At 33.4% G+C, this 23,486-nt stretch overlaps 1 protein-coding gene and 1 long non-coding RNA gene across 4 annotated transcripts; one reads left to right on the forward strand and one right to left on the reverse strand.

Moving 5' to 3' along the window:
* Positions 1-6,614: 6,614 nt before the first annotated feature.
* On the forward strand, positions 6,615-17,593 carry LOC147393059 (methyl-CpG-binding domain-containing protein 2-like). 3 transcript variants are annotated; one of them, XM_086455696.1, is made up of 7 exons: positions 6,615-7,138; positions 9,895-10,129; positions 11,731-11,861; positions 14,206-14,336; positions 14,456-14,554; positions 15,715-15,768; positions 15,956-17,593. In XM_086455696.1, exons 3-7 carry the CDS (start codon positions 11,856-11,858, stop codon positions 16,146-16,148), a joined length of 483 nt encoding a protein of 160 aa, XP_086311822.1. In that variant the 5' UTR covers positions 6,615-7,138; positions 9,895-10,129; positions 11,731-11,855; the 3' UTR covers positions 16,149-17,593. The 3 variants fall into 3 exon arrangements, 1 of the variants encoding a protein (XP_086311822.1); XR_015182053.1 differs by lacking the exons at positions 15,715-15,768; positions 15,956-17,593 and having other exon boundaries at positions 6,646-7,138; positions 11,731-11,903; positions 14,456-14,667; XR_015182052.1 differs by lacking the exons at positions 15,715-15,768; positions 15,956-17,593 and having other exon boundaries at positions 6,646-7,138; positions 11,731-11,903; positions 14,206-14,667.
* Positions 13,173-20,944, reverse strand: LOC147393060 (uncharacterized). The gene is made up of 2 exons (XR_015182054.1): positions 19,075-20,944; positions 13,173-13,676 (listed from the first exon to the last, which is right to left on the reverse strand). It is a non-coding gene; the product is annotated as an uncharacterized LOC147393060 (long non-coding RNA).
* Positions 20,945-23,486: the final 2,542 nt, after the last annotated feature.

Genomic DNA, 23,486 nt, shown 5'->3' on the forward strand with positions numbered 1-23,486 from the left:
GACTCCTTCCTGAAAAAAATTTGTGACTGCCTTCAACAAGACTGGCTTGATAATGTCCCAACATTTGATGTAAAAAAACCTCCAAGAAACCATCTGGACCTGTTGCTCCTTGGGCATTCATTCTCTGGATGGCCTGCAACACCTCAATTTCAGTGGGAACAACAAACAAACGTTTATTTTGGACAAAAGAAACTTTGCATTTTAACCCCTCCAACAAATTATTGAAAGAACAATTTTGAGAAGAGTTAAGAAGCTCTGTAAATGCAAGGACCGCCTCTCTACTAATTTCTTCTGGATCATCTATCAGTGTCCCATTGGGTTTTCTATTTCTTCTAATCGAATTTTTCAAAGTACGTATCTTAGCAAATAGATGAGAAAACTTCGTGTTCATGTCCTCATTTTGGAGCCAAGCTACTCTAGATTTCTGCTTCCAAAACGACTCCTTGTTGTTTGCCCATGTAGTATACTCCCTCTTCGATTTTGGCACTCTTCATAGAGGTTTTGATCCCAACCTTGAGTAGCAAGAAGATTTTCATAGTGTTGAACTTTGGTATCTCTTCCTTCAGTTTTTGTTGGACATTACCCACAACCTCCTTGTTCCAAACTTTTAAAACACCCTTCAGCCTGTTGAGTTTTGAAAGGAAACGGTACACCCTTCCGCTCTACACCTCCAAGAATCCCTCACAATGTGTAAGAAATCATCCCTCTCAGCCCAAAAATTCATAAATCTAAATTGTCTAGGTCCCAAAATAGATTTAAAAAGTTGAACATGAAGAGGGATGTGATCAGACGAAAGTATAAGTAGATTAGAAACAATTGGCGATCCCATGTCTGAAATCCAGGATGAACTAGGGCTCCATCTAATCTTACCCAAATACGGTTAATTCCTTGCCGATTATTACACCATGTAAATATGTTTCCTGTAAAACCAACATCAATTAATTGCAGCGCCCCAATCAAATCTCTAAGCTCTTCCATAGAAGCACGGCTAAGAAACCTCCCCCCTTTCTTTTCATCAGGATATAAAATTTCAACGTTCTTCAGCTAACCAAGAGGCTCTTAGAATGCAAAAAGATGACCTTTTTCTACTCCACTTCAGCTTCAATTAGGATATATTGGGACGAAATATGCAACACATGAAAATTTGATGGATCTCCGAACCAAAATACCTAGATCGACCCACGATTATTTACATCATTAGAAACTGCAAATTGAGATTTAAGAATTAACTGCATTCTCTCAAAATTTACGTATTTCCCAGACATAGGTTCCAACACAGCTAGTAGAAGAGGTTTTAAGCTTTTTAACAAATTTTTAAATCTTAAGAGGGAAGAGGAATTATTAATTCCTCTAGTATTCCAGATAAGAGCTGACATGATAAAATGTTTAGAGATTGTTCTTCGATCTAGCCCTAGTAGGAGGACCTAGACTATACCAAGATAGACGTCTTCGAATTCTCAATTTATTAGTTCTAACACTACCCAGGTCAGAAGAATAATCAGGAATAGACTGGATCTCCTAATTTTTTTGCGTGTGGTGCGTTGTAATGGATGTGAGTCCCTAGACCCATTTAGACGTGTGCCATGGCTGGTCGCTCTATCAATTGCTAGGACCTCACCCACCACCAAGGCTGGGCTTTGAAGATTCGCTTCCTCATAGCAGAATAAAGGGATGTTGGGGAACGATATCCATGTAGGAATGGATCCATCATCTCTATCTGAAAGACGAAAAAGAGGAGTCCAATTAAATAATCTCATCACAAAGCCATCGATCGAGATCCTCTCCTTCAACCATATTGAAACCATGTCTGATTTGATAAAAAGGTTTAGGAGAACATGACGAAAATCCAGCATTAGAGCTTCGCAATTCCCAACAAGTTTCCAAGATCAGACTAGCTTTCTTATGCTTTCCACTCCTGGACGAAATTGCTTTCCTCCATTTTTTGGCTTTGCAAACTTTGCTACGAGAGCAAACTTGAATTTTTCTGAACTAGCCTTCACATCTTCCTCCGAAAAAGAGATCGAAGATTCTCCAAGCCATAACGATGGCTTTTTCTAAGATCTCAAAATAGGAGCATCCTTCGATGGAGGATCCCCTTCTGTATTCTCTCTCGATCTAGCCACCACTTCCACAAAAGAGCGAGATCCTACTCTCAGAGGATTCTCGCTCTCCATCCTATCCTTCTAACCACTTGAAATGCTCCAAAGAAAATAGGAGATGGAATACATCAAATTGCAGATGGTATAATATCTATGAATTAATATATATATTTTTTCATGGAATATTTGTTACATGAGTTTAAAAATCAATGTAGACTAGTCTCATCCTGAATATGCTTTCCTTGATGCACCAAACCCTCCCTCAAGAGTTTTGTCGGAGCTAATGATGTTTGATGTCCAATGAGCAAATTATCTCAAATAGAGGATGATCCCTACATAAGACAAGTATAAAGAAATTTGAGAAAGTATCTTCAAACAATCTTTTTATTGTGAAAGTGCTCGTGAGTGGAAAGAAGATATATCGAGATCCAGCTGATGTTTCGCATGATGGTAGCTGGTTATAGACATTTGATAAATATAATATTGCTCAGTGTCCTTGAGGGTGGTAAAGATTGATGAAGATAAGAGTGGAAGGTTGCACAAGATTTTCTAATTTGTATATATTCCTTCATAATTCTATTTTCTGTAATTCACTATAACCATTATATGAATGAACTTTCACCCTCCTATCATCCATATTAAATTAAATAAATTTTAAATGTTGGTTCTCTTTTGTCCAATATAGTCATAAACATTTTTTTTTCTGTAGATGGCATACTGTGTTATGTAGTATGGGTATAATTTGAGAAGAGGATAAATATCAGAAATTCACACAGCAAATCTTTCATCCAAAAAAATTTAAGGAGATCGATCAATTGAGTTACAAACACAAAGTTCAATACAGATCATACTTTCAACGGTTGTTTCGAATAATTTATCAAAATAAAAGGAGTTTTTTTTTCTATATATATAACAAAAATTTATTTAAAAAAAAAAAACAAATTTATAATTGAAATACATTTTAACAAAAAAATTCTATTTTTTTCAACCTAATATGAGCACTTGATAGCCTAAATCAGAATTAGGATTCATTAGTAGTATAGAAATTAAGAAATAATTTAATCAAACACACCAAGCTTGTCTAAAAATAGTGGAAGAAGTTGTGGATTTAAAAAGAAAAACAACCAAACATTCAACGATATAAAAAGAATATAGGTCAGAGCCAGAAAACGACTCACCAAGGAAAAATCACTCGATCCTTGCCTGAGCTTTGTTTCAAGACAAAAAAGTTTAAGCTTTTGCTAGTTTTTCTTGATAACTTGGCTAACAAAAGTGATCGACTCACCACAAAAGCGATCGAGGCAGAACAAGATATGAGGTAAGGTTTGTGGGTGAGATAGGAACCTTGAAGAATGGAAGAAGAGAATCTTGGTGTAGGCTAGGGCTTTGGACTTTCGGTGGATCCCATACGTTCTTTATATAGTTGTAAATCCCCATTTTGAGTCTTGACACTCACGTTACGGATATGCCTCGGGTGAGTCACCTGGATTTCCAATGAAACTTAGAAATCATTGGAAACCTAGGTGACTCACCGAGTCATATTGGTAAGGTGAGTGTCAAGACTCAAAATAGGGATTTACAACTATATTATGAACTTATGGGATCCGCCAAAAGTCCAAAATCCTAGCCTACACTAAGAACCTCTTCATCTATTCTTTAAGGTTCTTTTTTCACCCACAAACCCCTAGCTCATATCTTGTTCTACCTCGATTGCTTTTGTAGTGAGTTGATCTCTTTTGTTAACCAATTTATCAATACAAGCTAACAAAAGCTTAAATTTTAAGTTTTCAAAGAAGGCTCGGGCGAGGATTGAGTGATTTTTCTATGGTGAGTCGATTTTTTGTCTCTGATATATAATCTTTTGATATCGTTGAATGTTTGGTTGTTGATTTTTTTAATTCACAATTTCTTCCACTATTTTCAGTCAAGATCGGTGTGTTTGATTAAACTATTTCTTAATTTCTATACTACCAATGAATCCTGAATCTGATTTAGGCTATCAAGTGTTCATACTAGGTTGAAAAAATAGAATTTTTTTTGTTAAAACATATTTCAATTATAAATTCGTTTTTTTAATAAATTTATGTTAGCTATATCAAAAAGAAAAAAAAAACCTCCTTTTATTTTGATAAATTAGTAATTGTAAATAAATGTTGAAAGTATGACCTGTATTGAACTTTGTGTTTGTAGCTCAATTGATCAATCTCCCTAAATTTTTGGGAAGAAAGCTTTGAAAATGATAGATCGAGATTGGATGCTCTGCACCACAACGATGAGGTCACTGGTCTGATCCCAACTATTTAGCAAATCAAAGGTCAGTAGTTACATTCGTTTCATTCAAATTTTGTTTATTTTGTGTATATTTCATTACCTCAACTTCTCATGCATGATAAACTTACTTTTCAATTGATAGTATATTTATTGTTTTGAGACTTGAACAAGAAAATGCAAGAATAGATGGAAAGTAGAAAACAGGGATCAAAGCTTCCTAATCATTAACATGCTCAATGACTTATACTTTGAATTAATATTATATAGTCATCTTATAAAAATATATATATATATATATGGGAGCGGTTCGGCAGCCCTAAAGTTTGCCAAGTTTGGTGCCAAACATTTTTTGTAAATCACTTTTGATGGGGTTAGAAGTTTTTGAATATGCTGATTTTTTTGTGAGGATGATCTCTACGATGAAGAGATCATCCTCACAAAAAATCAGCTCATTTTGAAACTTCTAACCCTAGTTTACAAGTTGAAGAATCGTAGACCGTCCAATTTTTGTAAATCACTTTTGATGGGGTTAGAAGTTTTGGAATAGGCTGATTTTTGGTGAGGATGATCTCCTCATCATAGAGATCATCCTCACAAAAAATCAGCTCATTCCAAAGCTTTTAACCCATATTTTGAAAAATGTTTGATACCAAACTTGGCATACTTTAGGGCTGTTGAACCGTCCCCTATATATATATATATATATGAATAGCGTTCCTAAGACTCATATTGGGACTCACATTGCGACACACCGTTTTGTCTTATATGGACAAAAATATTTGGAATGGGCTGATTTTTTGTGAGGATGATCTCTATGGTGAGGAGATCATCCTTGCCAAAAATCAGCTCATTATGAAACTTCTAGACCGTCCAATTTTTGTTGAAAAATTATAGACCGTCCAATTTTTGTAAATCAATTTTGATGGGGTTAGAAGTTTTGGAATGGGATGATTTTTTTCCAGGATGATCCCCTCATCACAGAGATCATCCTCACAAAAAATCAGCTCATTCCAAACATTTTTGCCCATATAAGACAAAACGGTGTGTCGCAATGTGAGTCTCAATATGAGTCTTAGGAACGTGACCCTATAGGGTCTCAATATATATAGGGTCACGTTCCTAAGACTCATATTGAGACTCACATTGCGACACACCGTTTTGTCTTATATGGGCAAAAATGTTTGGAATGAGCTGATTTTTTGTGAGGATGATCTCTGTGATGAGGGGATCATCCTGGAAAAAAATCATCCCATTCCAAAACTTCTAACCCCATCAAAATTGATTTACAAAAATTGGACGGTCTATAATTTTTCAACAAAAATTGGACGGTCTAGAAGTTTCATAATGAGCTGATTTTTGGCAAGGATGATCTCCTCACCATAGAGATCATCCTCACAAAAAATCAGCCCATTCCAAATATTTTTGCCCATATAAGACAAAACGGTGTGTCGCAATGTGAGTCCCAATATGAGTCTTAGGAACGCTGTTCATATATATATATATATATATATATAATAGTCATCTTGATATATAGCCTCGAAGTTATGGCTTTTTAAATTTAATGTGCGCATTTAGCCTTTTTTTATTCTTCATTTTTTTATATGCTTTAGTTCTCTTTTTATAGGGGTGCACATGGTTAGGATTGGATTGGATTTGTGGTAAAATCGAAACCAAACCAAACATGACCGGTTTTACAAATTTTGAACGAAACCAATCCAATTACCCTATAGAACCGATCCAATCCAAATCAACCTTAGTTCAAATTGATTCGGATCGGTTCCCGATTCTCATACTTATTATTTTCAATAGTTAAAAGTTAAAACTAAGCAAAATAAATATTAAACAAAGCAACATGCCTAACACATAACACTCATAAACAAAGCATCAACATACTTATTATTTCAACATAAACAAAGCATCCCGCATAACACATTAAAAATGAAAATCATAAGAAAATTAGAAAATAAATGAAAGAAACTGAGAAAAATAGTGAGTGGAGAGGTGAGGGAGATGAACGACTAGGTTTTCTTGAAAAAACTTGAAGAAGAGAGAATAGATGAAAGAAACTAAGAAAAAGGTTTGAGACTTTGAGTATTGTTTGAATATTTTTACCTTCTGTCTTTTAAGATTATATTTTATTTTTAAATATATATATATATATATATATATATATATATATATATATATATATATATATATATATATATATATATAAATTTCTAGCCCCAGTTTACAAGTTAAAAAATCGTGGACCATCCATTTTTTGTAAATCATTTTTGATGGGGTTAGAAATTTTGGAATGGGCTAATTTTTGGTGATGATGATCTCCTCACCGTAGAGATCATCCTCACCAAAAATCAGCCCATTCCAAAACCTCTAACCCATGTTTTGAAAAATATTTTGCCAAAATGTTTGTTGTTGAACATTTCCCATATATATATATATATAATCCGTACCTGAACCAAACCATGCTCAATCCGAACCAATGCAATCCAATAGGCTTTGGATCGGTTCGATTATCAGATTTACCGGATCTAGTGTGCACCCCTTCTGAGACGCTAAACCGAGATTTAGAAACTATATAAAGAACTTATGAGATCCACCAAAACCCTAACCTACAACTAAGCCTCAAATCTGTTTACTTTGTTATATTGTATCAAAATTTTGGGAAGAAAGCTCTGAAGATGATAGATCGAGATTGGATGATCTGCACTGCAATGATGAGGTCACTGGTCGGATCCCAGCTATTTAGCAACTCAAAATCGAAGGTCAGTAGTTACTATTCGTTTCATTCGAATTCTGTTTATAGGTTTTTCTATACACATGAATGAGAAGTTTAGGGCCTGTTTGGATACCAGGAGCAGAACTACTCTTCCAAAGAACAGGAGCTGAAGTACTCTATGGAGGAGCTGGAAAAGTAATTATGTGCAGAAATGACGTTTGGCAATCAACTCTATGAAGTACTGGCAGAAGTACTTTTGTGCTGGAAGTTTGTTTGGAAACCATACTGACTTCTCATGACTTCTAGAAAAAAGACTAGAATACCCTTATATTATACCAGTTACTGTTTTTTATCTTTTAGTGTCATAATATGCCTTCAAACTATATTGTTTTTGACATTTTAACTATAAATATTAATATAATATAATATAATAAATATTAATATAATATAATATTTTAAATATTATATATTAATATAATATGTTTAAATCCATTATACTTAAAATTTTAAAAAAAATTTGACTGACTGTTTTTGACATAATATGACATAATATTAAAAAAAAAAATTGACAGACTGTCTTTTAGTGTCATAAGATGCCTTCAAACTATACTGTTTTTTACATTTTAACTATAAATATTAATATAATATAATATAATAAATATTAATATAATATAATATAATATTTTAAATATTAAATATTAATATAATGTGTTTAAATCCATTATACTCAAAATTTAAAAAAAAATTGACAGACTGTCTTTTAGTGTCATAATATGCCTTCAAACTATATTGTTTTTGACATTTTAACTATAAATATTAATATAATATAATATAATAAATATTAATATAATATAATATAATATTTTAAATATTAAATATTAATATAATGTGTTTAACTATAAATATTAATATAATATAATATAATAAATATTAAATATTAATATAATGTGTTTAAATCCATTATACTCAAAATTAAAAAAAAAAATTAATATTAATAAATGTTTCTTTTGTTTGATTTAAGGGCAAATGAATTAGAAATATTTTCATAGAAAATTAATAAAGTTAGGGGTATTTTGGTAAAACGAACCGTTAGATTTTGACTCCCCGCAAGAAGAGTTTTGAGAAATAGGTTTTCTTGACTTCTTCATAAAGAGTAATTTCTTGTTCTTGCGCGGAGTAACTCTTCGAAAGAGTAGTTCATACAAACGCATCCAAACGACTTCTAACTCCCCGCAAGAGTCAGAAGTAGCCAAGGAGTCCTATCCAAACGCCTACTTAGATTCTAAAATTTTGTTTCTATTCTACGAGAAAATCTTCAAATGTTTTCCTTTCCCCGCTTTCTAGAATGATCCAGCGTATGTGATTTTGTGGGTTGAGTCTTCTCAGATGTTTCCTAAAGTGGGTGAGTTTCCCGTATTCTATGATTCGTGGTGTAATGGGTTTCTATTTTGATGGAAAGATTCTTGAAGCTTTTGACTGATTTTATTACGAGAAAATCAACTGTAGCATTTTTATTACAAATAAACCCTTTGGAGTTTCTAACAACTCCAACAGAACCTTGTCTTATGAAGGTTGTTATAAATCGAGAGGGTTGAGTTCGAAATCGAGAGGGTTTGTAGAGAGGGTTTGGATGAAGTTTCGATTTGGTTGAAAATATGAGAACTTTGGAGAAAAACTTCGTTTGGAAAATAGAAGAAGAGGAAAAATTAAAACAGAAAATTAACTCTATACCGATGGTATGACTTTTATCTGTCGCTATAGTATTTTTACACCGACGGATGTGACTTAACCGTCGCTAAATCCCGTCGGTATATAGACATTTTCCTGTAGTGTTACCTAACAAACCTTGAATGGGAATCCATGTCACAAAAAAAATCAAGTCCTTAGAAAAAAAATATTTGTTGATTGACATACCCTCGAGTGAAATGTAACCATATCAATTTGGGTCATGTACAAACATGATCTGAAATCAAAGGAAAAAATTCTAAGAGTTAAAAAAAATACCATTCAAATATAAATTTAAATTTGGAAATCCTTAGTCATCCATTTATGACACTTTCGATCAAGTTAAAATGAATTTCTCCATGAAATCTGAAAAACTGTGGTGTTGGATTTCTAATTCGATAATCCACGTGGTCCCAATAACCTTTAGTAAGATTGGAAATCTCTCTACGTTAGTCATGTTAGCTTCATCCATAAGATAAGGTTTGCTTAGTAACAAACTTGATAAGGAAATTTTTGTAATAAAATTGCAACCAATCGGTTTGTCCGGTAAATATCTCTTTTGTTTTTGTTAATTTTAGGTTTATTTTATTTTATTTTATTTTATTTTTTTATTATTTTATTTTACTTTAAACATTTTGTTAAGGTTTTCTAATTGGTTAAGATTTTTAATCTTCAATTTATTTTGTTTGATTGGTCAATTAAAGTTTAATAATTTTTCAAGTTTAATTCGTTGATTGGTTCGATCATTATAATTTTGGATTAAATTAATTGTTGTGTTAAGGTTTCAATTTTATAAATCAATGTTTAAATTTGTTTTTAAACCATTATTTAATTCTTTTTAGTGTATCATTTTGGTTCCCCTTATTTTATAACGATAACTTATTTATGTCTTTCTTTTGTGTTTGTGTGGATACATAGTTCTTTTCGTCTGTCTGCTTTTCGTTTGATCAAATGACTCTGGATTTGATTTCTGCAAAAAGCTATCATAATACCTTTTGAAAGTTTATCCATCAATTAAAGTAAATATTTTTTTTGTTTGGGAATACTTAATACATTAGCTTAAAAAAATCTATGCAGATGCAGTCTCATCCTGGATATGCTTTCCTTGATGCACCAAACCCTCGCTCAAGAGTTTTGTCGGATCTAAGGATGTTTGCTGTCCAATGTGCAAATTGTCTCTAATGTTGGATGTTTTGCATGATGGTAGAAGGTCATGGGCAATTGATAGACCTAATATTGCTCAGCCTCCTCAAGGGTGGCAAAGATTGATCAAGATTAGAGCTGAGGATGCACAAGATCTGCTGTTATATATGTATTCCTTCTCAATTCTGTTTTCCAGTAATTCCCATGGTTATACGAATGAAATTTTGTCCTCCTATTATCCATATTAAAAGAATTTTAATGTTGGTTCTCTTTTGTCCTTTATTGTCCTAAACTTTTTGTTTGTAGATGGCACACTGTGTTACATGGTTCGGGTATAATTTGACTAAAGATAATAAATATGAGAAATTCACACACAAAATCTTGTTTTTCTTAAAATTCATTCTTGATTTTTTTTTTCCTATTTTTCTTTCTAAGTGCGTACGACATTGGTCTCCTTTCGACTTTGTAAAGTTCATAGTGATATTCCTAATGTTGTTGATACTTTCTGGAGTGTGCACACTTCATTCTTCTGCTATTACACCTCTTGACATACACACACGCACGTCAATTTTGGCATCCATAGGATGTTGGTTGCATTCGGGAGTCCTCCCTTGAAATCGTGATGATCACCATGCTTTGTGTGATCTACACGTTGAACATGCTTTTAGAGTAGTTCCTCAAATATTGGTGTGGATGCGGAGCAGAGTCTTGATACATACTAGTATTGATTTTTAATGGAAATAGATATCAACATCAACGCAGTGGAGGTCTTTGAATAACGCAATTACTAGGGTGAAATCATGATTTCATTTATACTTGATTAGCAAATGTTGTTTTTAAGGAATGAAAGAATTTTATTACTGATAGTATTGTACATGTTTGTATATATATAAAGGACAACGTTCGGTTGCCAAAATGGAGCCAAAGTTTAGTCCTACATGGGCTAAAAGTTTAGGAATGGGCTGGTTTTTTGTGATGATGATCTCTATGGTGAGAGATCATCTGTACAAAAAATCAACCCATTCCAAAAGTTCTAACCTCATCAAAAGTCGTATACAAATTGATGGTAAAAATTGACGGTCCACGATTCTTCAACTTATAAATTGGGGTTAAAAGTTTCAGAATTGGCTGATATTTGTGAGGGTGATCTTCTCACCATCGAGATTATCCTTACAAAAACTCAGCCATTCTAAAACTTTTAGCCCATATAAGACTAAACACTTTGGCTACAGTTTTGTCTTTTGAACCCGACCCATATATAAATACATCCCAATAAGCAAGTAGTGGTTAGTAATTACTAATTAGTTGTTGACGGCGGTTTTTGAACCCATACCATGGAATCAACACTCACAAACTTGAACCAACTTAGAAACCTGATTATTATTTTAGATAGGTGAAATAAATTATTTAGAGAGGAAAAAAAATGGCTGAGGCTACCAGCCTACATACATCTTGTGTGTGTCTTTAAATTGGAATCAATTCTTATAAATTGTCGGACTTTTCTGATTTGCCCTATTTTGCTATAGTCAAGTATTATTTGACGCCATCAGGCAAGAAACTATGGTCGATGGTAGAAGTTCAGAAGTATTTCACTGCTTTCTCTATCAATGGAAAGTGCTTAATATTTTCTTTTTTGTTCTTTTCCAAATCATCAATTTAAACATAACGTATGGAGAAATGATTAAGAAGTACTTGATTTTAGTTTCATCTTAGAAAATAATTGCTTTCTGCTTTTGCCTGACATATGTTCTTATGTTTCCTGTTGTGCAGACATCTTAATGAAAATTTGGAGTATGTAAGGGCGGGGGTGTCAATGGCTCAATTTTCATTCGAAACCTCAAAACTTGTGCAAAATACCTACATGAGAAAGCGTCTTGCACGTGTGACATCTTCGAATGATGGTATTGATCTCTCATCGCCAATGTCGCATGAGCTTACCGTAGGTAAAGATATTGTACTATCATAATGAACGTAATGAAAATGAGAGGGTTTGTCCCTCAGAACCCTTTGTTGTTGCAACAAAATAGAACTTCACTTGGTTTTTAAGTAATGGAACTACCATCTTTAGATCAAAACCTATTGTCCCGAATTGCTGAAATTTGAGTCTTTTTCTTATTTAATAGGAAGTCGAGTCAATGACAAGTTGGATTTAATCAGACTTGACTTTGGTAGGGACTTTGACATAATAATACCTCCGAATTTTTCCATTAAAGCTCTTGTTAATTTTCTTTTTTGCTAATTTATTTGCTGACCATGTTTCCTAAATTGTAGCTTATAATAACAATTTTTTTTTTTTGGAGCTGAGGTATCCAAGTCTCTTAAAGCACCCGACTAGTCCTGGGCATGTGTTGTCCTCTCTTCCCCCCCATAATTTCTAGGATAAATCCCTGAGTGGTATTGATCATCTAGCCAACCTTTGTGGATTAGTGTTCGAGCTGTAGATGATGATAAAATAAAGAACAAAAGAAAACCTTGACAAGTAAGGGTCGAACCACAGAGACAATGTTAATCCAAAGTATTTTTACTTCTAATCCAATTCAATTTTAACAAGTGATTTAAAAATAGTTGCAAGAGAGATTTATCTAAAATAAACTACTAAAATAAAAGAAACTTAGAAATACGATAGAGAAGTGTAGATCAATTGGATCCACCTTCACAAGCTTTATCAATGAATTTTGGTTCTTTTTTTATCTGGATCTACTAAACAAAGCTAATGTTTGTGGATTGGAATATCAAGCAGTTAAAATATAAATGAGATCAAAGGTATGCAATAATTTAGGCCGAGATTATTAGATAAACATTAACTGCTCTCTATAAAACATGATTTGCTTTGAACTTATCAAAGAAAGAGATGAGGAAGAATCGAAGATTCTCCATGCTATTTGCTAAATCAATTTGGTTCCACAATATCAGATTGATATAGTTGTAGATACGTGTAAATATATTTTGAATATTTGTATTGTGATTCTTTCCTTATCACCCCCTGATGATTTATCAAATCATTAGAAATTTGAGAAACATTTAATATTGAACCTAATAATAAATACCTACGCTATTACAATAAAACTATTAAGTCATTATTAGAACAGTACAACATTGACAAATCTTGCTTGGGCTTTCTCAACCGATCTAACGGAGATTTAGCCAACAGTCATCGCAAGAACAATAAAGCAAAAATAAAGTAAAGAAAGCATGGAAAGAAAAAGTAGAGATGAGATAAAGAAATTAATTTTATTGCTTCTTGACTTGACACCGGTAGACTCTCTTTACAACTTTCATAAAACTAAGAAACAGAAAATAAAAACATAAAACTAAAAGAATAAAAAGAGAGAAGTTGATCTCCAGGTAGATCAGTGATCCCTCCGGGGGAGATTTGTAATTGGAGGTCTTGGAGATGAGATGCCCTTTAGTCTAGTCTCCTATTTATAGAGAGACCAGATTAGGGTTTCTTGAGTAATTAGGGTTTCGAAAACATTCCGTGATTACAAAAATACAAAAGTCCTACTTCAATACGAATGTCTTTCAGCTGCCTAGCTTCAATATGAATTTCGAGGCTTGACTTTCTACGTTGACTGTATTGCAGCCGTTGACCATGGCGATGCGGTAAAGTTTTGGTCAATTGACTTGAATTTTGGTCCACGATCTTGTTTTGGATCTTGGATCATAGTGGTAACTTCGGATTTTCCTAATCCGCCTTGAAACTTTGCGAATAGTTCCTGTTATACATAAATAACAGTAATTAATTCTGAATTACATAATTAAATTGAAAACAATGATAAATATGGACTAACAATGCATTGTGTCTAATGAGGGGATTTAGTGTGCAATTTAGTAGTAAAGTCTATGTAATTAGGGCTTAGATCTTATATTTGCATTAATACAAATAATCTAGGATTTGGTTACACAGGAGAATGCTAAATGCCTAAAAATTTCTTGAAAGATTTTGCCTCATGTGTTGTCAAATTACTTAGTTTCATTGATATTAAACCATTATTTAATTCTTCTTAGTGTATCTTTTTGGTTCCCTATATTTTATAATAAAACTTATTTATGTCTATCTTTTATGTTTGCGTGGATACATAGAAGATGTTCTTTTCGTCTATGTGCTTTTTGTTTCATCAAATGACTAAGGATTTGATTTCTGCAAAAAACTATCATAATAACTATTGAAAGTTTATCTATCAATTAATGTATTTTTTATTTTTATGCAATATTTAATACATGAGCTTTAAAAAATCTATGCAGATGCAATCTCATCCTGAATATGCTTCCCTTGATGTACCAAACCCTCCCTCAAGTGTTTTGCCGGATCTAAAGATGTTTGCTGTCCAATGTGCAAATTGTCTAAAATGGAGGATTATCCCAACAAAAGAAAAGTATGAACAAATCTGAGAAAGTATCTTGAAGCAACCTTTTTTTTTTGTGAAAGTGCTCGTGAGTGGAGAGAACATATATCATGCAATGATCCAGTTGATGTTTCGCATGATGGTAGCAGGTCCTGGGCAATTGATAGACCTAATATTGCTCAGCCTCCTCAAGGGTGGCAAAGATTGATCAAGATAAGAGCCGAAGGATGCACAAAATTTGATGATGTGTATGAATTCCTTCTCAGTTCTATTTTCCTGTAATTCACTATAACCGTAATATGAATGAAGTTTCGACCTCCTATCAATCCATATTAATTTAAATAAATTTAAAATTTGGTTCTCTCTTTTGTTCTGTATCTTCATAATCTTTTTGTCTATATATGGCACACTGTGTTACGTATTTCAGGTACAATTTCAGTATAGAGGATAAATATGAGAAATTCACTTACAAAATCTTATTTTTTAAATTCATTCTTGAATTTTTTTTTTTTTTTACTTGTTTTTCTTTCTAAGTGCGTACGACATTGTTGTCCCTTTGACTTTGTAAAGTGCATAGTGATATTCCAAACGTTACTGATACTCTCTGGAGTGTGCTCACTTAATTCTTGTGCTATAACGCCTCTTGCATGGGTTTTATCCACGCTCATACACACACATGCGAGTGCGTGTGAGTGCACACACACACAAAACTGTCCCTGGCACACACCAATTTTGGCATCCACAGGATGCTGGTTGCATCCGGGAGTCCTCCCTTGAAATAGTGATGATCACCATGCTTTGTGTGATCTACATGTTGAACATGATTTTAGAGTAGTTCCTCTAATATTGGTGTGGATGTGGAGAGTGTTGATACATACTAGTATTGATTTTTAATGGAAATAGATATCAACATCAATGCTGTGGAGTTGTTTTATTAACACAATTGCTGTGGAAATAGATTTCCTTCATGCTTTTACAAGCAAATGTTGTTTTTAATGAATGCGAGAATTTTATTACTAGCAATATTGTACATTTTTGTTAGTAATATATATATATATATATATATATATATATATATATATATATATATATATATATATATATATATATATATATATATATATATATATATCTCCCAATAAGAAAGGTAGTGGTTAGTAATTACTAATAAGTTGGTGACAGCGGGTTTTGGACCTATGTCATGGAATCAACACTCACAGACTTAAACCAACTTAGAAACCTGGGGTCAATTTTTATTTTTTAGATAGGTAAAATAAATTATTTAGATTAAAAAAGAAATGTAGGCCAAGACAACCTGCCTACATATATCTTGTATGTCTCTTTAAATTGGAATCAATTCTTATAAATTGTCAGACTTTTCTGATTTGCTCTTTTTTGCTATATTCAGGTATTATTTGACACCATCGGGCAACAAACTACGGTCAATGGTAGAAGTTCAGACGTATGTTGCTGTGTAGTCTATAAATGAAAAGAGCTTAATATTTTCTTTTCTGTTCTTCTCGAAATCATCAATTGAAACAGAACTTGAGGAGAAATGATTAAGAAGTAGCTCGTTTTAGTGTCATCTTAGAAAATAATTGCTTTCCAGCTTTTGCATGACATATGTTCTTATGTTTTCTGTTGTGCAGACATCTTAATGAGAATCTGGAGTATGTAAGGGCAGGGGTGTCGATGCCTCAATTTTCATTCAAAACCCCAAAACCTTTGCAAAAGACCTACGTGAGAAAGCGCCCTTCACATGTGACATCTTCGAATGATGGTGTTGATCTGTCATCACCGATGCCACATGAGCCTACCGTAGGTAAAGATACTGTATTATAATAAAGAAAGTAATGAAAATGAGGGGTTTTATCCCTCATAACCCTTTGTTTTTAGATCAAAACCTATTGTCCTGAATTGCTGAAATTTGAGTCTTTTTCTTATTTAATAGAAAGTCAAGTCAATGACAAGTTGGTTGGTGATCTTTTGTTGATCAAACCTAGTTGAAAGCTTAAACAATAACCAATTTGGATTTGGTCAATCTTTGGTAGGGACTCTGACACAATAATAAACGACTAGTCCCCCCCCCTCCCCCCCCCCCCCTCCCCCAACAACACGCACATTATTTCTGGGATAACCAAATTTTGAGGTTCATTTTTCCATCTGTTAAGGTTCTTTCTGTTATACCTTGGCTTACTTCCGTTTTCGTTGTTGAAGTATGTCGGATTATTATGTTTTGAAACAGAACAGAAACTAGTAGAAACAGCTACAGTAAGTAATATATGTTTCCATATCAACTGCAAGGTTTTATGCTTGTTATTGTCGTATGTGCTTGTTTACCATGGCTAGATTGTGATGCTGTAGCATTGTGTTCTTGAGTCGTGGAATTTTGTTTTGAGTCTGTTGAAGCATTTATATGATGAGATTCAGGAACAAGCCCATGGATGAATATTCCACCTGTCACCAATGATTTTTACTTTTGTTGCTTTGTTTCTGTATAAGAATATTTCTCGACATTGAACCACTCATACAAAGCTCTTGTTTTATCGATGAATCTAATGATGCTTCTAGAAAGGAATCCATGGAAAATTGTAATCTTATTTTCAATCCCATCTGAAGGCCTTTCTCAATGACCTTAAGGTCGTAATAAATCAATCTGGCAAAATGCTCCCCAAGAAGAGTCATCTTTATGCCTAAAAATCCCTTCATACCAACCTGCACCATCTCTAATGATACCATTAATGCTAATTCAGGGGGGTAAGCCCAAGAAATTATGGCAATTCAGGGTTTTCTCCTACTACTGGTTATCCTATCAGGTGTCTGCGACAAGGATTCTAAGGTCAAAGTGGAACCTTGAAATCAATGTAAGTCTCTTAGTTTTTTGGACATCCAACATGCCTTTTCTCCAAGCAAGGATGATCACCTATAGATCACCCTAAGCCAGTCCTGGACTGATATAGAGAGTGATCATGATATGGCCTTATTGGCTTGGCATTGGGGAGAGAGAGGCCAAGCACTCTCCTTAAAAGAGTGCTTGCCCAAATGGGATGTGATCTCATAATGTTCCAATAACATGTTTACTTAAATATCATTTTCTTTAACTTCTAACAAAAAATCTCTTTATTTCTCCCCCAACCCATCATTTTCAAACTCTTCAACTGTACCATTAACTATAGTTTATCTCCACTATAAGAAAATCCAAGCTCTAACTCTGGCCTTGGCCCATCAGAGGTATCAACTGATAAACTAACAATACAGTTGAACCAACTTGAATTGATTTTATAGCCCCCCCCCCCCCCCAAGAAACAAAAATCAAGAGTAACTCTCTCTCAAACTTTCTCAAACTTTTTGAACCAATGGGATACAATTGAAATAACAAAGAAAAACCATCCACAATCAGAGCAGTTTATTTGATTTGGAAATCGGTGTGAAATGTAAAAGTTGAAGAGATTATGCCCAAACATTAATTGGTTATTAAGCCGGAAAGATTATGCCACATGCTATAAATTGGAGAATTGGTATCCTGGCCTCTTAGAGCACTCGAATAATCCTTGAGGCACGTGCAATCCCTTCCCCAAATAGTAAAGTGTTCTCATTTCTCTCTTGAGGGCTTCTTACATTTTCCCTCTTCTGTCAATCTAATATGCACGCATATAATTCGTGGGGTGGTTTTATAAAATTACGTCTTATTAAATGGGCCTAAGTCCCAACTAATCATTGATTCCTAGTGAGACAATTGGGGATGTGTGGCATAAGATCTAGTAATGACAAACAAGAAGAACACGGGCCATAGTTTCATGGGTAATTCTCCAATAGATGATCCACATAAACAAACAAATCTCCAACCATTACATAAAAGGAAAAAATTATTAAAAAGTTAGTTAAAAAAGAATTATCATTAAAGACCAAAACCCAAGTGGGTTCATTTATCAACTGTCCCTCAAAGGGAAGACTTATCGCTAGATATAGTGTAGAACAACATCTTGAAGATGCGTGCAAGCCTAAGGTGTTTACATAGTATCTAAGACTCCAAAAAACAGAAAGGTTGCATTCCTTTTGAGGTTATGCCAACAGATTATGGAGATTTCTAGCTAATGTTGGAAGAGCTCATACAAAGTATGCTGATAACATTCATATCAGAATTGGGTATGACTGACCCAACCACAATAAGACTAAAACATAGCCAAGAAGTAAAATTTAAAACCTTTAAGCACAAAAGATGAATGATCTTCCATTTTTTTCTCACCAATATAAACAAAAGTCATAAAGTAAGCTTGAAACTATCAACACATTAAGAATAAAATCCCTGAATTATGAAGTCAAACTTTCAATCTCATCAAATCAAGACACCTAAATTGGGCTACAAGAATTTAGCAGTTGACAATAAATCAACATCTTAGAATTATAATCCATTTCAATAGATCCCATAGCAGAAATAAATATCGTGATTGATCTAAACTAGCATAAACATTAACGGATAATAGGAAAATAGGTTCTAAACAGTGATGATGATTAAAGCTTTTGACATGGTCGTGCATCAAAATAAAAGAATATAGAGAACCTTCACAAGATCCAATAGCCAAGTGTAATCTAATAACGAAGTGTGGTGCTGTCATGGAACATCATTCATGTATTATTTACGTTTAAATTGATTTTTTATTTAGAGCTTGAGATAGTCGCACACAGAAATCTCCTCTTGCAGGGGAATTCCACGTGTCTCTTTTAGCAACTCATTCATAAATAAGCATAAGTGGATCTAGATTATTACCCGATTATTAGTGGTATCCCTCATTAAAGATGGTTGTCACCTTAGTGAATCCAGATTAGGATCTGACATAGCACCCATTTAATGCCTCAGAACACTAATTAATTTGACTCCAAGGTAAATAGATTCATTGGCCCAAAATTGCAGTACTCTTTCATCAACTCAGCCACAAATTTCTGGCTTTCCAAGGTGATCGTTGAACGCTGGTCCTTGATCATGAGAACTTGACGCAGTCATGTACACAAACGGTGATTAATCAACAATGATTGACAATCTCAGGTAAAAGATATGACTCAATCAAATGTGATTAGGTGATAGGAATCTAGACGACTTCTACCGCGGTACAACAATCTGCCACGCATATGGTCAAAGAGGCGCCTTAGTGCAAATTTTGGAACTCCACACAAAGCCTCTAGTAACACTTTCACAACAGGGAAAAAAGGCATCTTAGTGGAAGTTTTGGAACAGCAAAAATCATGCAGCCTTGCAGAAAAGGCTTGAGAAGTTGAAAGATGCAATTCAATACAGAGTAGATTGAAAATAAACCACTCATACCCCAAGCCCAAACTCTCTTACCCTCTAAAAAAGAGGAAATATTTGCATCATTAAGCAAGCAATAAGGATAGATACAGTGTCCAACACCTAATCATTGAGTTCCCTTACCAACCCAAATTCTAAGAGATCCCCTCACCTCTGCCATCTAAATGTCCAAAAGAGAAACTGGATTAAAGTTTATTCAGTCTCAAAACCAGAACAAAGTGGGGGAAATACTGGTTTCACCTGCCCATCATCAAGAATTATAAAGAGATCTTTACCAGGCTACGCCCTCCTGCATAATGACTTCCTAATCCCCACAACATGAACTTGGCCAAAACCCAACTCAACACTTACAACAAGGATGTCAAAATATCAAATTTGCTCCAACTAATACCTTTCTCAAACAACATATACCTACTAAATATTTTTGACCATGCACGATGTAACTCAAGGGGGAAAAGCCAATGGACCCACTAATCACAAGGAAACTAAGATGCACAATATATTCATGAATATCACAGCCAACATGTTTCAATTCTCGATCATGGAAACTAAAATTTTAAATAATATATCATGAAATTAAACTAGAATTTCATTTTTGTAAGCAGTCCAACGTGTGTTAGTTTAAAAATTAGAAGAAGTTAAGGTCCAAATTCAGGAAAAAAACATTAAAACACAGTAAAAGGTTGAGGCAGAATTTAGACCATTAAAGTTCAATTTAGCATTTTACAAATAAAACAAATGAGAGCATGAGTAAGAGGGTTTTAAGTCCATTATAAGGCTCCCGTCAAACATCAACAGAGGAACAAACAACCTATACAGTTTAATTAATTAGCAAACCAAGCTTAACTTATATCAGGAATCCCAACACCACTACTTATAATTAATTTGAAAATGGCAATAACACAAACTATACATAGAGATCTAGAGTGGGTTTTTAGAGAGAGAGAGACTTACATATGAGATTTGGACTGGTTTGATCTGTGGCACTGATAAGTGAGCTTTAGTTATTTGGTTTTCTAATTTAGCTCTGATTTCTTCTTCGATTTGAGCTCTGAGAGATTAAAAATCCATTGACGAAATGACTTATCAATCCAAAATGGGAGATTGAGGGACATGAGTGAGATTGAGAGATCGTCTCGAGTGCCTGGTTTGGTCGATGGATTTTTGAGTTGTCGATTGAAATTGAAGAAACTTCTTCGAACTCAAAAATCAGTAAATATGGCTGAGAAAGATAATCAGTAAAGATGGAAGAACCTTTGCTCTGGGATCTACAACTTGGATCTGCTGGTTTCGTTTTCGCTGAGATGGCTGAGAATGAAAATCGGTAAAGAGGTTTAAGGTTTAAAAAAAAAAAAAAATCAATTTCGGTGGTTCGTTGGGCTTGGACTATAGAATTTTTTTATTGGACTTATTGGGCTATTGAAAATAAGTGTGAGACTTGGGCCACCGACTTTAATGCTATAATAGTAACGAATTTTAGCTTTTTTGTAGTAGTGTTACACAAATCTCAATGTCAAATCTCGAGGTAGTAGGTGGCACATCAAAATTTCGACATGGTTTCCACTGTTTATATTAGCATTCCATGGCATTCGAAAACCTGATGAAAATAAACATAATATCATGTATATAAATATACCAAGAAATGAAGAAGTAGCGGAAGACTATATATATCTAAAAATGTAAAGGTAGATCAGAGTGCGGAAAAGTAACAATATACAAGATTTACAAGAATACACTTCCTCTAACATGAACCTAACACTTAACCCAAAATCTATGTATAACCTACACGGACTGACATTACTTTATATAACCCCAATACTTACTAGGTAGCGGACTTTGGTCATCTATATGATTAACCAGGTATTCTTCCTCACTCGTCGACTCCACGCTCGTCTCAATAATTGCAGGCTCTAAAACAAAAAAAAAAAAAAACGAGAAGAAAATGGTAAGTAACAATAGTTATCCAGTAGATAAACAAATAATTCCGACTAATAACATCTTCTAGCATGAACGAGTAAGCATTCTCAATCATTTTAATACATGCACAGTTTTACAAGATAATTACGATTAATTAACACATATAGCCAATGATGAGCAACTAAACATTTTAAAAGATTTACATTACATTAATCAGTAGTACTCACTATAGTATTTTATTTTTATATGATTCTAATTTACAACATTGAAGTAGTAAACATGTTTTTCATTTTATATATCAAAATAGAGCAACAGATACATAATACACAATAGTGGAGTAGTGGAATTAGAAAGTTGAGATTCTACAACTAGATTGCTCTCAGTCGGGACATGATATTCCAATAATAAAGTACTAGTTCATCATTTTGTGGCTAGTCGATGCATTACTATACTTGCGGGACCATTTATCCGGCTTAGACCGGCTGTTTGACGTGATTATAAACAATTAGTATCTTTTCAATGTATCAGAATGTTCAACTACTCTAGATTGTTAGTGATCACTGATTCCCATTAGACATCCCTATTCGTGTACGAGCCATCTTTACATTACAAGTTCACTACTAAAGATATAAAAGAATAAACCCAGATTGCAGTTGTGACTCCATTCGTATACGCGTTCCATACTACATATAAGCTTGGTTGTCCTTACCGTACATCCGAAGATAGTACATTACTCCAGATGATATAATGCACTATCCCTTCAAGCATTCACAAGCTCTTTAACAACTCACAAAATAACTATATATATATATATATATATATATATATATATATATCATTTTTCTTTGAAAATAAATGAGAAATTAACATTACAAGATTGATAATTGATATCCAGTTTCCTACCATGCAACCGTGGTCCACCGACCAAAGATAAATAATAGAATAGAAAGTAAATTGCACCTTGTGCTACAGAAAGAAAATAAAACATGTAACAACAATTACTTACCTTGGGTATTTGTTCATCAGCCCTCACATAATACAACAATATAAAATGCAGACATCATCCCTCAGGTGTGATTATGACATTTGATCGTTTCATCACATTTTTCCCTTCTTTCCGGTATTTTCACTTTTTAATTTTTCATGCACAACATTTCTTTTTCAAACTTTCAAATTCATTTTGATCATTCAATCAAAAATCACCAAAATTTAGTCAAAATGGGATCCCGACAACGCGAGGAACCAAACTGTCGAAATTATGAAAAATTGGTGAAAATTTGACTAAGTGTCAAAAATGCGATTTTTCAAAGTTCTTCAAATTTAAAACATGTTTTTGAATATGAAAGTCTTTAATACAAAATTCGACATTATATAATTTTTATACTTCAATACAATGTAACGTAAAAGATATTTGGTTTTGAAAATCTAACGAAAACCTTGAAATTTATGTTTTGTTCTTAGAACCAAAAATTAGATTTTGATCTTTTGAGATTTGGATTTTGCAACAATTTTCATTGTTTCTAAATGGGGGACTAAAACCTAAATTTATTTTAAAAACTTAAAGAGGAAATTCACTTAAATGTTTTTAATGAAATAAAGATGAGAAATATACATATAAGTTATGGGAAGAATAGAGCAAAAACAAAAATTCAAGTTTGCCAAAGTTTTGGTTCCGACGGCGATGCTGACAGCAACTCGCAAATTGAGCAAAAATTTGATTTTTTGACCAAATTTTTTGGGTTTCTCATCAGTTCTTTGAATCCATTATCAATTGTTAAAATACAATAAAAACACATCAAACATGAAGGTCTTGATGTGAATTTTAAATAAATGAAATGACATTCCATGATTTTAAAACACACAACAAGTTTTGTTAAAAATCCTAAATGTAAGTTTTCGAAATCTACGACTACTAATAACATTTGAGAGTCCCCTACCAAAGATCGTGATTGTCGGAA

This window comes from Akebia trifoliata, chromosome 10 (genome assembly GCF_017979445.1).
Source record: "Akebia trifoliata isolate Shusen 1 chromosome 10, ASM1797944v1, whole genome shotgun sequence".
NCBI lineage: Eukaryota > Viridiplantae > Streptophyta > Magnoliopsida > Ranunculales > Lardizabalaceae > Akebia > Akebia trifoliata.

Coding starts and splice junctions, on each gene's coding strand:
- LOC147393059 (XM_086455696.1), top strand. Junction 14,337..14,455: donor ATTATCCCAACAAAAGAAAA/GTATGAACAAAT, acceptor TGATGGTAGCAG/GTCCTGGGCAATTGATAGAC. Junction 14,555..15,714: donor TGCACAAAATTTGATGATGT/GTATGAATTCCT, acceptor TGCTATATTCAG/GTATTATTTGACACCATCGG.